Source organism: Equus quagga, chromosome 12, assembly GCF_021613505.1.
Source record: "Equus quagga isolate Etosha38 chromosome 12, UCLA_HA_Equagga_1.0, whole genome shotgun sequence".
Classification (NCBI taxonomy): domain Eukaryota; kingdom Metazoa; phylum Chordata; class Mammalia; order Perissodactyla; family Equidae; genus Equus; species Equus quagga.
In genome coordinates, this window is record NC_060278.1 from 106809636 (window position 1) to 106824079 (window position 14444).

Genomic DNA, 14444 nt, shown 5'->3' on the forward strand with positions numbered 1-14444 from the left:
CTTTTGGGCAGGAGATGAAGAGTAAGCCAGATATTGTGGGATTAGAGGAAGATCAGTGATAATAGGCTATCTTCATAAGAACGATTATCGAGACAATGCACTACTTTCTCTCTTATTTCCTGGAACATGGTCTGTCACTTCATGTTAATTTGTGTGATCAAGGAAGTGTATGGCAAATACAAAATATGGGATATCCAAGAATGTGGTCTGTTTGACTTTTGCTGCATGGCTTGGTGGGAAGAGTGCGGGCTTGGGTGTCTTGGGCGCAAAGCTGAGTTCTGCCTTTTACTAACCTTGTGGCCTTGGGCAGTTTTCATTAACTCTTCAGGGTTTGGTCACCTGTGAAATGGGGCTACAAGCCAAGTTCACAGGTTGAGGTGGGATTAAATGTGCTGTGTGTAGAACGCCTGCTGCTCGTGTCTGGCGCTTCCTTTGTCCAAGTGCTGTTCCAGGCCAGGCAGTCTGTGGGCAGCGAAGGGGGATCTCACTTCTTTGTATTATAATTTTTATAAGAGTTAAAAAAATTTTTTAGGTGAAATGTTTTGTAAGAAATTTTGGAAACACAAATGAGCAAAAATAAGACTAAAAGTGACCTGTAGTTTCTTTATGCCAGATCTAACCACTGTTAATGAGAGCCTTGTGCTTTTTCTTTGTTTTAAGATATTTTTATTTTCATGTTGATAGACAGAAAGTAGAAAAAAATAGTACAGTAACTGCTCATATAACCGTTACCTAGATTCATCATTTAACATTTTGCCACATTTGCTTGATTTCTAACATGAACTTTCTTTTTTGTGAACCACTTGACGGTAAGAGGCAGACTTCGTGACACTTCACCCCTAAATGCTTCAGGACAAGGACAGTCTCTCACACAGCCACAGTCCTTTATCACAGCTGAGAACGATAACATTAATTCAATAATAATATCTAATAGAGAAACCCATATTCACCGTTTTCCAGTTGTTACGAAAATGGCCTTTACTTCTCATTCTAGTAGAGCGCATTCAACTTTTTTGTTTTTCATGACATTGAATTTTTTAGAGTCCAGGCCAGTTGACTTACAGAATGTCCCACATTCTGGATTCGTCCAGTTATCTCCTCATGATTAAATTCAAGTTAAATGTTTTTTGGCAAGAATATTCCATAGCTGCTGCCATGTGTGCATGATATGAAGGCATTTAATGCCGGGTTGTCCCTGTCTTGGTGATGCCAAGTTTGGTTACTTGGTTGAAAGAGTGACTGCCAGCTCTCTCGGTGTCAGAGCACACTGCCCTGTGGTTAATCGGCCGTCTGTGGTGCTCGCGGGAATGGGGTCCTTGGAGAGCAGCAGTCTTCACCCGGTGCTTTAGCGTCTATCTGTGACCCTTGCCTGATACTCTTTTGCTTGCACACGTACACTCATGCATGTGTGCGGGGAAACGGATTTACAGCAGTGTTTGTAGCTTCTTCACGTAATCCTCTGTGAGTCTCCCCCATGTAATTAAATAGTCGGCAGTATCATTTGAATGGCACGCCATTCCATTGAATGGGTCTGCCGTGATTTGTTCGGCAGTCCCCTGTTGTTCGACATTCAGATTGTTTCCCATTTTTGGCTCTTGGGACCGTTGTTGCTCTAGCTGCCTCTTGCATGGTCCTGGGGTGAGGGTGGGGGATTTTGTTCCTTTTTCTGTATTGTAACCTTCCTGCTATGCTGGTGTGCAATTCTCAGAACTCTCTGGAATTCTTTCCTCCCCTGCCCAAAGGAGGAGGAGTAAACCAGGACTGCCTCATCCCAGAATATGGATTTAGCCAGGAAGGTGTCCCCACCAGCAGACTGGAGGGAATGGGAGTCAGCCCAGCCAGCCACAGCCGGCGGCTTGCTCGTCAATGTACCCCGTTGTCAGCTGGCAGTGTGGGTCTAAACCACTCCCAGATAGCACAGGCTTGCTTTGAGAAAGGTGCGCCCTGTGAGGTCAGGGTTATTGTCTTGAGGAGAGCCACTTCTCTCTGGCCATTCAGACGTAATTTAGAAAATGCCTCTTTGTTCAGCAATGGTCTTCTCTGTTCCATGTGCTTCCCACAGACTAGCAACAGGAGGAGCACTGGTTGATTTTGAGGAGTCAGGCAGCAAGCTCGGGAGTTGTGAAGGGTAAGAAATATTCAGGAAAGCTAGTGTGTTTAATTTTGTCGTGTTAAAAATATTGAAATCTCAGCAGACTTAAGTTCTTTATTTGATATACATCAGGGCCTTCTCATTAAGAGTATTTTTCTGAAATTGTCAGTTATAGGAAGAAAATTATTCTTCCAGCAGCTTTATAATATCCTGATTATTAAATTTAAATTGTTTTAGTGGAAGGAGGCAAAACCGGAAGACCTTATGGATTCAAAACTTAGATGTGTGTTTGAATTGCCAGCAGAAAATGATAAACCAGTAAGTATGTTTATAGTTAACGATAATTGAATGTTGCAAGCTGATACTTATTTGCATACCATCTCCTGCAAAACCAAGATTTAAGTTGGCAAATTATTTTCCTTCTTCTGATGTATGAAGAAAAAAATAAGCTGAAGTCACCAAATAAGTGAGCCCTCATGAAGTCAGCCTTGAAAAGACTTGCAGAAAGACAACTAATTGAAACAGTTTTTCCCCTTGAAAAGTGCAGCCTGTTGGTTGTTGAAAAGTAAATATATCCAAAAGAGCGTCTTTGGCTTGGCAAAGTTACAGCTGCTGTTCCACAGCGGGTCAGACGAAAACTGGGAATAATTTGCCGTTGATCCTGGGGCTTGGCGGCCAGGTGGGAACCTCGTGGGCTCTTCTGTTTTACGGACTGCTGCCTGTAGGTTTCCTTGTCCCCCTTTCCCCTCAGCACCACCTCTCTAGCCCCCTAACCCCACCTGCCTCTTCTGTCCAAACCTGCTTTTAGGTTAGGATTTCCCAACCTCAGCACTGTTCACATTTGGGCTGGATGATTCTCTGCTGTGGGGGATCTCCTGTGCCTTGTAGGGTGTTTAGCATCCCTGACCTCTCCCTACTCAATACTAGTAGCACCCCCTAGTTGTGACAACCACAAGTCGTCCCCCATTGAGAATCACTCCCTGTACTGCCTGAAGGGGTGAGGAGAAGGGGCAGCTTCCTCTGGGCTGTCAGCTCACTTTCTCTTTGTGTGAAACCAGGGACTCAGCCTGCCATGGCCCTCACTGGTGGCCAGTTGAAGAGAGAAGTCTGTATCTGAAATGCTAATTTGGACCTCCCTTCAACCTAGCTGGAAAAACTTAAGTTGTATTAAAAGCACAATTTAAAACACATGCAGAATCTTAAACTACCCTGGCTGTTAATAGCTGGAGTTGGGAAGTAGAAATGCTCACATTCTTGTTGACATTATCCCTAATCTCCAGGAATGCTGTTGGTTTGTGTCAAAACGGCTTAGTGTTTTATTTCTGCACAGTAATTGACCGCTAGCATCATCTTACTTCTTTGAGTGGTCTTTTTTTCCTCTCTTCCCATTGCACATAATGTCCTGGGAAGGTCAGTTTGGAAACTGAGTGTGAGATCTGTATTCTGGTCCTTGCTCTGTGATACATTAGCTCTGTAGATTGGGGCCTTGCCTTTCAGGGCCTCACTATTCTGGAAAATGAAGGGCAGAGCTTTCACTTTGCTGCGTGGAACCCCCAGGGCAATGATCCCCAGGTATTTTATTTTCCCCAACACACCTGAGTGCTTTTCTACCTTCCCCCCGCTTACTGAGTCATCCCCAGTCGTTCTCGAAAGGGCAGCACAGCACAGTCTCGGCGGGGGAAATGGTGGGGGCTACATATCTCCCCCAGATTGAAATATTGCAGACAGACCCTGAGCTTGTTTCACCTGCATCCCAGCTTTGAAGTCTAAGTTCATGAAATAAATCGCCCTCTGTGTAGCATTCTCCCTGGCCTTCCACCCCTGCCCAGCCAGTCCTGGGGATGTTCAGATCTTCATGGTGACAGTAATTTGTGGCTAATAACTCCTGAGCTTGCACAATTACAGTATGCTAATTTTTGCATGGCAGGAATTTGATAGTACAATATGCATAGCCCTTTTTCTCTCTCTTTGAAGTATTAGTTTCAGCCGAGCTTCATTATTTGCCCTTATCCATAATTTCTGGGGCTCAGTTGCTTTAGATTATTAAGATACTAGATAAAGTGATCCATTTTTAAAATAAATGTGACATTTTACAGTGTGGATGAAACGCTACCACGTGTGGTGTTTGCTGAGAACTACTTTGCATAAAAAAGTCCTTTATTACACAGTTGGTGACACTTGGGCTCTCATTTATTTCTGAACAGCATGATGTAGAAATAAATAAAATTATATCCACAACTGCATCAAAGACAGAAACTCCAATGGTGTCTAAAGCTCTGAGTTCTTCTTTGGATGACACTGAAGTCAAGAAGGTGATGGAAGAATGTAAGCGGCTGCAAGGTGAAGTTCAGAGGCTACGAGAGGAGAACAGGCAGTTCAAGGTAACAGCATTTTATTTTCTGATAATCTACAGAGAACAGGAACTTTTCCGCCGTCATCCTAGGTGGGGAGGTTGATGAACCCCTGAGTTTGTGGAGTTGTTTTCTATTTGCATATTTTTCCTCCAGGGAGAAATTTCCATAGCTTTCATCAGGTATCTCAAAAGGGTCCTTGAACACCCACCTCCCCACACCCCAAATTAAGAACCAGTGTCCTTTGAACCGAAGTTTCTCAACTATTTGAACTTGCCTCCTTGTAAACAAACAAAAACCTCCCACCCTCCATTACTGTAAATTGAAAGTAAACTCTGAGACTAAAAGTGAAAAAGCAACGGTTATCTTGAATTCACGTTTTCAAACCCCACTACATCCCCACTGGATGAGAATCTGTTTTTTAAGAGGGTAAATCCTGACCTGTACTCTGTTTTAACACAGGCGTAATTCTGATTTTTGCAGACTCTAAATAGGTTTTGGCAGTAGGGTCTCATCAAACTGTTACCATGGTGATGAGATTAGAGATAGGAAGTTGTCACTGTGATAGGTGGTGATTATAGAAGGAGAAACCTCAGCGCCCAGCTCGTGAACGTTGATGAGGCATTGACGTTGGAGGGTCAGGTTGCACTGGGTGGTGGAGGGAGGCAGGGTGCACTGCCCTGGGCCTTGGAGGCCTGTGGTTTGCAGAAATGACTAGTCAGAGTTCAGTTAGCTCTGAGTCTGTGTTGGTCACAGCATCTCCTGGGCCTCTGTTTGCAGAACATCTCCAAGGCCCTTTCCAGCTTTAAAAGTATGTCTGTTTCAGACCTAGTATTAAAGAGAATGTTTCTGAACATTTGATCATAGGAGCTTTTGTTACAACTTAAATTTTGAGGCCGGTCTATTCTCTTCGTCTTCATCATGCCACCCAGCCATGTGTGGTGGGTTTTCACCATCCGATGACCACAGCACCAGATGTCCATCATAAATTCATTTCAGTCGACTTCCCTTCTCTTTTATTCTGACAGTGTAGGAGCTGCAGGAGAACTGACGGTGTTTGGGAAATTGCGGCGGCGTCTTTCTTTTCAGTGATCTTGATTTCCCTCATTCAGTAACTTCCTTTAGTGTGGAGTAAATTTTGAAGCTGACACTCTACTTTTTGGCTGAAAAATCTAAGATAGGCCTAAAGCTTCTCCTTGAGTATATTTCTCTTCAGAAACAGCTCTGTGCCATTTAAGGTGATAAATAGTTAGAAATAGCTTCTCTATAAACCCAATAAAATAAATGCTGTATTTTGCTGTGCCCATTTTTTTTGGAAGTTAATTGAATAACACCAGTCATTTATCACTATGTGGTGATATTGGCCATGCCCCATGAGCAGAATATCTTTAAAATATTATCAGATCAATCTTGACATTAGAAGATTCTTTATCCTGCCAAACTCTTGACTTCTTGTTTGTGTTGTTTCATTCTTTCATTTGGCTGACAAGTTTCCTGAGGCCCTGCCACATACCTGGGGCTGTGGCTACTAATACTGTGGTCCCTGCCCTCGAGGAGGTGCCCTGCCCTGTTGACTGGGTAGTTGGGGGACACAAATACTGACAACCGGCGTGATGAGGGGTCCCCAGTGCCGCAGAGAGTCAGCTTGTTGGGCTGGCTGCCTGTCGTTTCCAGGACCTACTGGGTACTTGGTGAATGTGAAGGAATTGGAGGAAAAGAAAATTTAGCTTCTCTGTGGGGTTTGTGGCTGAGTGGATGGGGTAATGGGGCAAAGATCTAGCTGCATCTGGACTGGAGTAGAAAGACCTTGATGCACGCTGTATTCAGGAATGTAGACTTGGCCTCGGGGGCAGTAAAGGAAGAAAAGTTTCTATTCCTTACACTTGCTGTGTAGTTGCAGGAAGAATGTGGACAGATATCTTTATATGAAAAGGAATGTTGCTTTGATGGGAATTCCACGCATTAGGTAGAAAATATTTAAGATCTGTTTATCAAATTCAGTCACATTTTAATATTCTAACTGTCACATTTTCGATTCAGCAATCTACATGTAATTCATCAGGTACCAACTATATACAGATCTCTACATTTGAAAGCTTCCAGGCCCCCTTCTTTTTAGTTTCTTATGATTTTTATATTGGTGTCTTGGGAAATGCCTGTCATTTCAAAAACCACTGACTTGAATAAGGAAGCTTGTTCAGTGGAGGAAGGAAGGACAGAGGGATTTGGGTGGGACATAGGACAACAGGAGCAGCTGGAAGACCTGGCTAGAAAGGTGCATGGGGCCCGGGTTGCCAATGGCCTGGCTGTGTCCCTCTGAATAGATCTTTTTCTATAAATCATGGGGAACCAAGGAGTGTCCTGCTTAGATGTCTGATCTAAAAGGGGCCTTAGCAGCATCATGTCGGATGATGGAGGAAAAGAGGGGCTCTGACACTTTGTTCTCAGTGACCTCCAGCCAGTCCCTTCTCTATAGTCTTCAGTTTCTCTATTTGCAAAATGAGATTGGACCCTTTCATAATAGCCCGCCCTGCTAAGTTGACTTCCGCTTCTTGGATTCCCTTGACATGTGTGTCTGCCTCCTGCAGGAAGAAGATGGACTTCGGATGAGGAAGAGTGTGCAGAGCAACAGCCCTGCTCCGGCGTCCGCCACGGCGGGGAAGGAGGAGGGCCTCAGCACCCGGCTCCTTGCGCTGGTGGTTTTGTTCTTTATTGTTGGTGTCATCATAGGGAAGATCGCCTTGTAGGCAGCACGCAGAGGGCGGCGAATTGGATTGATGGATCCGCCGTAATCATGGGATTTAAATTTATCATAACCATGTGTAAAAAGAAATTAATGTATGATGACATCTCACAGGTCTTGCCTTTAAATTATCCCTCCCTGCGCGTGCACACACGCATACACACACACAAATATAACATATAACAATCTTGTAGAAAGTTAAAAATGTATACTAACTGATTGGGGGAAAAGAATGATCCTTATTAATGACAAGGGAAACCGTGATTAACTGATAATGGCATGTTGTAAATGTCATTTTAAACATTTGTAGCCTTGGTACATGTTGCTGGATTACCTCTCTTAAAATGAGACACTCTTCCTTGCCTGTTGGTGCTGGCCCTGGGGGAGCGGGAGCCCCGTGTGGTGGGGGTGCCGTCAGCTCCACACAGCAGTCCCCACGCTGCTCATGCACTCCCCGGGCTGCTTCTCCACGTCTGCCCAGGGCATCAGTTCCTTAGGACTGGTGAACAGAGACAGAAGCTGAAAAGCACTGTGCTGTGGCAGCATCAGATGTGCTTGTCGGCAGCAGGAGGTGGATGTCGACTGATTGACCCAGCACTTTGGCAGTAAAAGTCAGTGCTTTGTTCTCTTTAAGGGACCAGGCTCAGTTACTGATGGCTCATGTAGTGAGGTTGAGTTGTTATTCAGAGATGTTTAATGCATATTTAACTTATTTAATGTATTTCATCTCATGTTTTCTTATTGTCACAAGATTATAATTAATGCTGTGGCCTAAAAATCACCTGTGCTACCTAACGCCGTGAAGCTGGCATTGCTGCTGGAGGCCTGCAGCTCCTCTGGAGGCTCTGGCTCTGCGTGCAGACGGAGCAGTCGCTGATCCGACTGTTGGAGGTCAGCTGCCAGGGACCGTTTGTCTGTGTAAATAAATAACAACTGTCCTAGGGAGGGAAACTGGTAGTAGCAGCAGTCGACTCTGTGTTACCCTCTTTAATGGAGAAGAGAAGAATAGCTCATCTTCTGTGTTGTTCTTTCACTGCCCCTCAACCGCCGCTCATATTTCCAGCACACGTGCCCCAAGCCTGGTCCTGACCTTTCCCATGCGGCCCTAGCTTGGGGTCAGGGCGAGTGAGTCAGGCAGCAGAGTGGTCAGGAGAGAGGGAACCAGCTGGGTGGGGTGGGAATGGGGGTGGGGTGTGAGAGAGATCTTCATATAATCCATCAAGTAGTAATTGAGAATTTGTGAATTAATTTTATGCCATAAAAGACCAATCCAATTCTGTTTGACTATGTAGCATCTTAAAAAGAAAAGAATATTAAAATAAAGCCCCCAAATTAAGAGTTCTTTTGTCATTTTGTCACATTTGCTATATGGGGGGAGTTATTTTTATCATCATCATTATTTTGTCATTGGAAAAAATGAGCCCTATCAATGAGAAATATTTATATATTTAATGATTTAATTACACACACACACATATATATATTTGGTTGGCTTCAACTGAGAATATAAAATAAAACTGCTGAAAATCTTAAGCAGCTGGTCTCCCTTGCCCTCCCATTGCTTTGCCCTTCAATTAAAAGAAGTCTGTCTTCTGGGCCGAGGAGCCGTGCAGAAGAGACTGGTGACAGCCATGCCGAGTGGCTCCCATGTGTGGGCGGGTTTGAGAGAGAGACTCATCAGAAGGGAGACAATTCTTGGAGGTTACAGACCCAGGTCACATTCCTCCCGAGCCTGCTGGGGTCAAGTGGCCTTAGGTTCTGGCTCTGGTGATCTGTTGGGGGGCTACCCAGAGACTGGGAGGTGGAAATCTCTGGACGGTCTAAGTCAGTAAGTTTCCATCTTCATGAGAAGAAGCTCACTATAGATCCCAAGTACTTGCGGTAAATGTCGAACAGACCCGGTTCTCAGCCACACACCTGTTGCTTAGATTGCATTGAGCGTGCAGATTTGGAAGCCTGCCCAATTATAAATTACTCTCCAGTGTCTTTTCCATGTGGATCCAGGTGCTGTGAAAGAGAGTGAGAAGTCTGAGCTGTGAGGCATGTGCCTTTTGCCATTAATTTTCTGTAAATGGATTAAAATTTTTCTAAGTGTGGGACTTCAGCAAATTAATGTTTATGTAGCTTCCCATGCCTCATGGCATTGGAAGGAGGGCCCGGGGGGTGCATTACAAGTTCCATTTCTCTAGAGCAGGGGTCTGCAGGCTGTTTCTTAAAGGATGTGCCTGTGTTTTCTGATAAAACTTTATTCACAGAAACAGCTGGTGGCATTTGGCCTATGAGACTGCCGTTTTCTGGCAGCTACACTAGAGTGACTAAGTTCTTAAAAAGAGTGCCTGGGGCTCCTGCTCTGCTTTAGGTCTTTGAAAGTGATCTAGCGGTTTGTGTACATCTCGGAGAAGGTATGCAGCTTGTCTGAGCATTTTGTGGGCATTTTGTTTGTAGTTAAAAATCAAAATGTAAAATCCAAAGTTGTCTCTTCTGACTAATCATCCTGTAAAATCTCTTCCCCTTTCAGAGGTTAGGATTTGGTGAACACGTTAGTCTGTGGGGCTTTTTGACTGACTGAAAGCAGGGAACTCCCCAGGGAGAGAAGGACGTGGTGTGGGAGGATTGGATGTTGTGTAAGTCACCCTGGTCAGTAGAGGCTGTGTCGGGAAGAGAACGTGTGGAGCCAGCGCCACTAAGGTTCAGGGACCGTTTTAAGAGCCACAAACTCTCAAGATCTCGACCTGGAGAAGCATACACGTTTTTGATGTTTTTCTGGAATGCCAGAGTAAGGCAAAGAGGTGGCTGTGTGGTCCTACCACATGTCTGCTCTGCCCTGAGAGGGTGAGGGTCACGTGATGGGCATAAACTGGCCAGAGCGAGTCGGGCGAAGCTGGTGAGTATGCCAGCCGGGCGTGGGCGTGGGCGGCCGCAGTCTCACCACCCTCGTGCCTGTGGCCTTGGGAACTGGTCTGCCGCGCCTCCAAAAGTGGTGCCCTTGTTTTGGAAATACCCACCATTGAGCTCGCAATACCTGAGAGGTGTGAGCAATCAGGGAGAGCAGGACGTTTTCATTGATTGAATTTTTAACTAGATACTGAACTTCGCTCAGCCCGATACAAGACACCTCTCAAAGACAGCAGGCTCCATCATTTGTAGGGGTGAGGACCCGGCTTTAACTTCTTTCCTTCTCCTAGTTTGCATGTCTTCCCTCTCTAGCCTTTTACACTGCTGGCACCAGCAGTAATAAATACTGATAAAATCAAAATTGATTTTTACCTGTGGACAGTTTGTGCCCACAGAGAGGCTTCAACCTGCATAACACAGAAAGGGGAAAAATGAAGAACCTCCAGTGATCCGTGAAAACCTAACCGCTTTCAAACAAATCCCAGGAACAGAATTGCTATCAGAAGATATCGCCGGACTCGCAGGCTGTGTTGAGTCCGATATAACTGAAGGCAGAGAGAGCTCAGAGCTAAATAGCCTTTTAAATTAATTTGAAAACAAGCTGTGTGTTTGTGTGTGTGTGTGTGCATGTGTGTAGCATATGTACCATATGTAAGTAGCTTAACATTTTTCAAATGGTGCCTATATTTTTTGCACACACAAATCTTTATATTTGCAAACTCAGAATCCATGCCAAAATACAATGCCATTTGTCATTTTCAGTTCCTTCTCTAAAGAACTGGCCCATTTACAAGTTTCTGGTTATGGTTTGTTTGTGAAATTCTTCGTTTAAAAGAAAAAAATAAGGAGAGAGGTGGGAGTTGGGCTTCAAAGTCACCTTTAACACTTGAATAATGGTTCACCTCCGAGACTGTCTCAGGTGCAGAGGCTGCTGCTTCCCCCTGCTGGTGGTGGCAGTTCACTGACGGGCGTCTTGCTAGGGGCACGCGGTCTGGAGCGGCCTCCCTGCCCCTTCCTGTTGAGCCTGTCTGGCTGGAGGAGGAGGACAGCTAAGTAAAACTGTGGAATCAGTTAGAAGCTACCACTCTGAGGAGTACTACTGCCATTAAGCTTGGGCCCTGTGTGCTCTTGCTGAATGTGAATGCTTTCAAAGATCAGCAGAAATGGAGTTGTATCCAGAAAGTCCCTTGCAGAGTAGAAAGGTGGCTCCGGGTCCCTGCCCCCAGATCTGATAAGGCCCGGAGGACTGGTACGTGCCCCGCGTGGAGGGGGCTGCCTCTGGGTCTCCCCGGCCTGATCGGATGTGGAGAAGGCATTTTTTTAAGCCTTCCTCAGACAGAGCTGCTATGATGGCAATCCTGTGATCCTTTAGGGAAAGTTGCTGTCATGACGTCCTCCTCACCCTGTGCAGAGCCTTCCCTGTACATTCGCTCGCTGCATTTAACCCTTGCAGCGACAGTGGCCGGGGCATGAGAAGATGAAGCCTCTGGGAGGTTAACTTGGGCAACTTTTTAGAGCCTCTCGTTTGGAGCAGAATCAGTCTCCAAGAAGCATGTTTCGAGGGCCCAAGTGGCTAACTAAGACACTGCTTCAGCTGCGAAAGTGGCTGGAAGGAGCAGTGTGCAGGGGTCCGGCGCATCACCTGGCCTCAGCTCCTCTGACCTCTTGTGCGGCCTTCGTGCCGTATGCAGTTAGTTTAAAGATGAAGTGGAATCAGGACTCTCAGATGCTTTTTATTTTTCCTTTTGAAACGACACACACCTCAGACAGTAAAAAAATGTGCGTTCTCCATTTTCTCATCACCTGAAGATCTCTGCCTGATGCTCCTGGGGAATGAATTTGGGGGCTTTAGAAAGAAAATTACCAGTCTTTCTCAGCGAGGTGACGAGAATGCTTTCTGTGGAGGCTTTACATAACTTGTAAATTAAATGTGAAGTGAGGGCAGTTCATTAAAATTGGTATCACAGGAGTGGCCTGCTGAGGTTTAAAAACAGCTGAGCTGCTGGTCTCAGGCCTCTACCCGAATTAGCGTTACACTTCTCCAGGAAATCATCGAAGGGAGCGAGCAGTAGCAGACTCTGATAAGGAGCATCAGTTGAGAGGTGAACTTGGGAGGCTGAGAAAGGAGATCTCCGGCGAGACTCACAAACCCGTTTACTCCGGTGTCTGCATCCCCTCAGCCGCACACTGGGGACACGAGGCTCAGCCTCCCGGAACATTAGTTGGGGCACATGAGGCCACCCACCCCTGTGCCGAGGAACCCAGACGCCCTTTGGAGTGTTTTTAGCTATACCTATGCCACTGAAAAAAAAGGTTTTGTTTTAATTTATTTTCATTACAGAGGTATTTTGAAAAATTCAGAAGACTTGAACAGTTCTGTGTTAATAGTTAAAAGTGAAACCAGTGGAGGTGGATGAGACGTCTCAATTAATATAATTAATTCAGATTTTTTCTTAATGGAATTAATTCATTAGAAAATGTCTGCGTCAAATCTGTAGAAAAAGGAAGAAAAGGCCAGCAACAAAAATATAGCTATTATCTAACTTGCCATAAATATTTGCAATTATGATACCTTGGAATGCTGCCACAATATGGATTGCTTTGATTAAAAGATGTCAGTTGAATAAAACAGTACCGTGGGGTAATAGTTTTCTGCTGCTAGATGAATGCTAATGTTTATTTTTAAACCAGGAAACATTGATCCTGTGACAATGCCCTATTACAATTACTTTATTATACCACAGGGTTGATGTATATTTAATCATTTGGCTAATGGATGTGGGTGCAGGACTGATGCTCACTCGCTGTCCTGCGCCCACACGTGCATTCTGATGAGCATCAGGGCACGGCCCGGGCTGCTGCAGGTGCCAGCTGCTGCCCTCGGACTTGCATCTCTGATCCCCAGAGCCCGGTCTGGCCGAAACAAAACAGGTTACCTTTTACTGGTTGTTTCCCTTCAGTCAATGCCAACTAGGGGAGACAAATCAGGTATCTTAACACAATTTCATTAAGGTTTAGTGCTAACAAGAATGCATAGCTTTTCGTGATTTAAGAAGATGATAAATTAGTGTGCATGCTTCTCCTATGACTTAATGGTTTTTCATATAATACAAAAAGGTCTGGTTCTTTTTATGAACTGGCTGCCTGCATTCCCATCTTTCTTTTGTATTTTAGAAGTAAACTAAATTCAACTCTTACCCTCTAGTGCAGCATTCATTTGAAAATATTTTTTCCATTGACTCTTTTACTTGGATTCAAAGGTCAGAATTTATTGTCTGTAATACTGAGACCATGTGTACAAGAACTGGTTCTTGCTTTTCATCGTTCACTCATTTGGCAAACGTTTATCCATTTACCTTCTATATGTTAGATATTGTATGAGATGCTGAGAAATTAATCAAGGGGAGTGGTTTGTTTTGGTATTTTTCATTCATAAGCAGCCTCAGTAAGGTGATTCAAGCTTATACATAGAAAAATGTAAAATACATTTGGTTCTCATTTCTGTTGCTAGTGTTTCCTTTTTTAAGACAATTTATAAACTGCTGCCACTTAGAGCTTCTCTGGGAGACTCAAAATGATCTATTTAAATGCTTCCTTCACCCCCTCTCTCCTTTTTGAGTATTAGTTTAAATAATGCATGTCGTTCTACCTTTCTTTATGTCTTTCTTCTTGTCCCCAAAAAAGATCTCTGATCGTTTGTGATGTTTTTTTCTGGCTTCAATGTATGTTAACATTTTGGGAATTGAGTATTTTAAGAGATGTCTTAGAATGCTTTAGTTTTCATAATTCTTCTATGTATTTTAAGTTGTATTTCCTGTTTTGACGTGGAGTTCTTTTAAAAAGTTGGCACTGGAAAGGACTCTTTACCACCATACACTTTGGTGATCTGGCATGTAATGAATTCATGGTTTTGTGGGTGACTGTACGTCTCCCGGTGGGGAGGAGCTGTATTCCTGCTGCGTCCAGGTTGAAAGAGCCATTCCCAGCATGTTCTCACATGTCCCGTGTCAGCCTGAGGAAGCCCGCCCTGCCCAGGCACAGACTTTTGTACTAGCTGTCTCCGTATTCTGTTCAATAAATTCTGTGCTCTGAATATATTTAAAGGATGCTCCAGTGTGAAGTTTATTGTGAGTGGATGGCTTACGAGCATTTAGACCCGCTTTAGAGAGCGTCCTGGAGCGCCTCACTCTACCCTGGCGCTGCTGCTTAGGGACATGACATTGGTTTAAGGGAAAATTGTGGATATTCTGTGCCAGAAAACAGACTGAAAGCATGACTGACGTCAGCTTCCTCATTTTCCTGAGGAGGAAACTTGTGCCCGGGGAGCTTGAGCGCGGCGCCCGGCCTGCCTCCCGGGCCTTCC

General features: G+C 44.7%; 1 protein-coding gene across 1 annotated transcript in view; it reads left to right on the forward strand.

Moving 5' to 3' along the window:
• Nucleotides 1-14184, forward strand: part of VAPB (VAMP associated protein B and C) — a 54420-nt gene extending 40236 nt beyond the window's left edge. The window contains exons 4-6 of the mRNA XM_046678496.1: nt 2330-2410; nt 4297-4473; nt 7032-14184. Of these exons, the coding sequence (XP_046534452.1) occupies nt 2330-2410; nt 4297-4473; nt 7032-7190 (417 nt within the window). The 3' untranslated portion in view covers nt 7191-14184. The remainder of the gene's footprint in view (nt 1-2329; nt 2411-4296; nt 4474-7031) is intronic.
• Nucleotides 14185-14444: the final 260 nt, after the last annotated feature.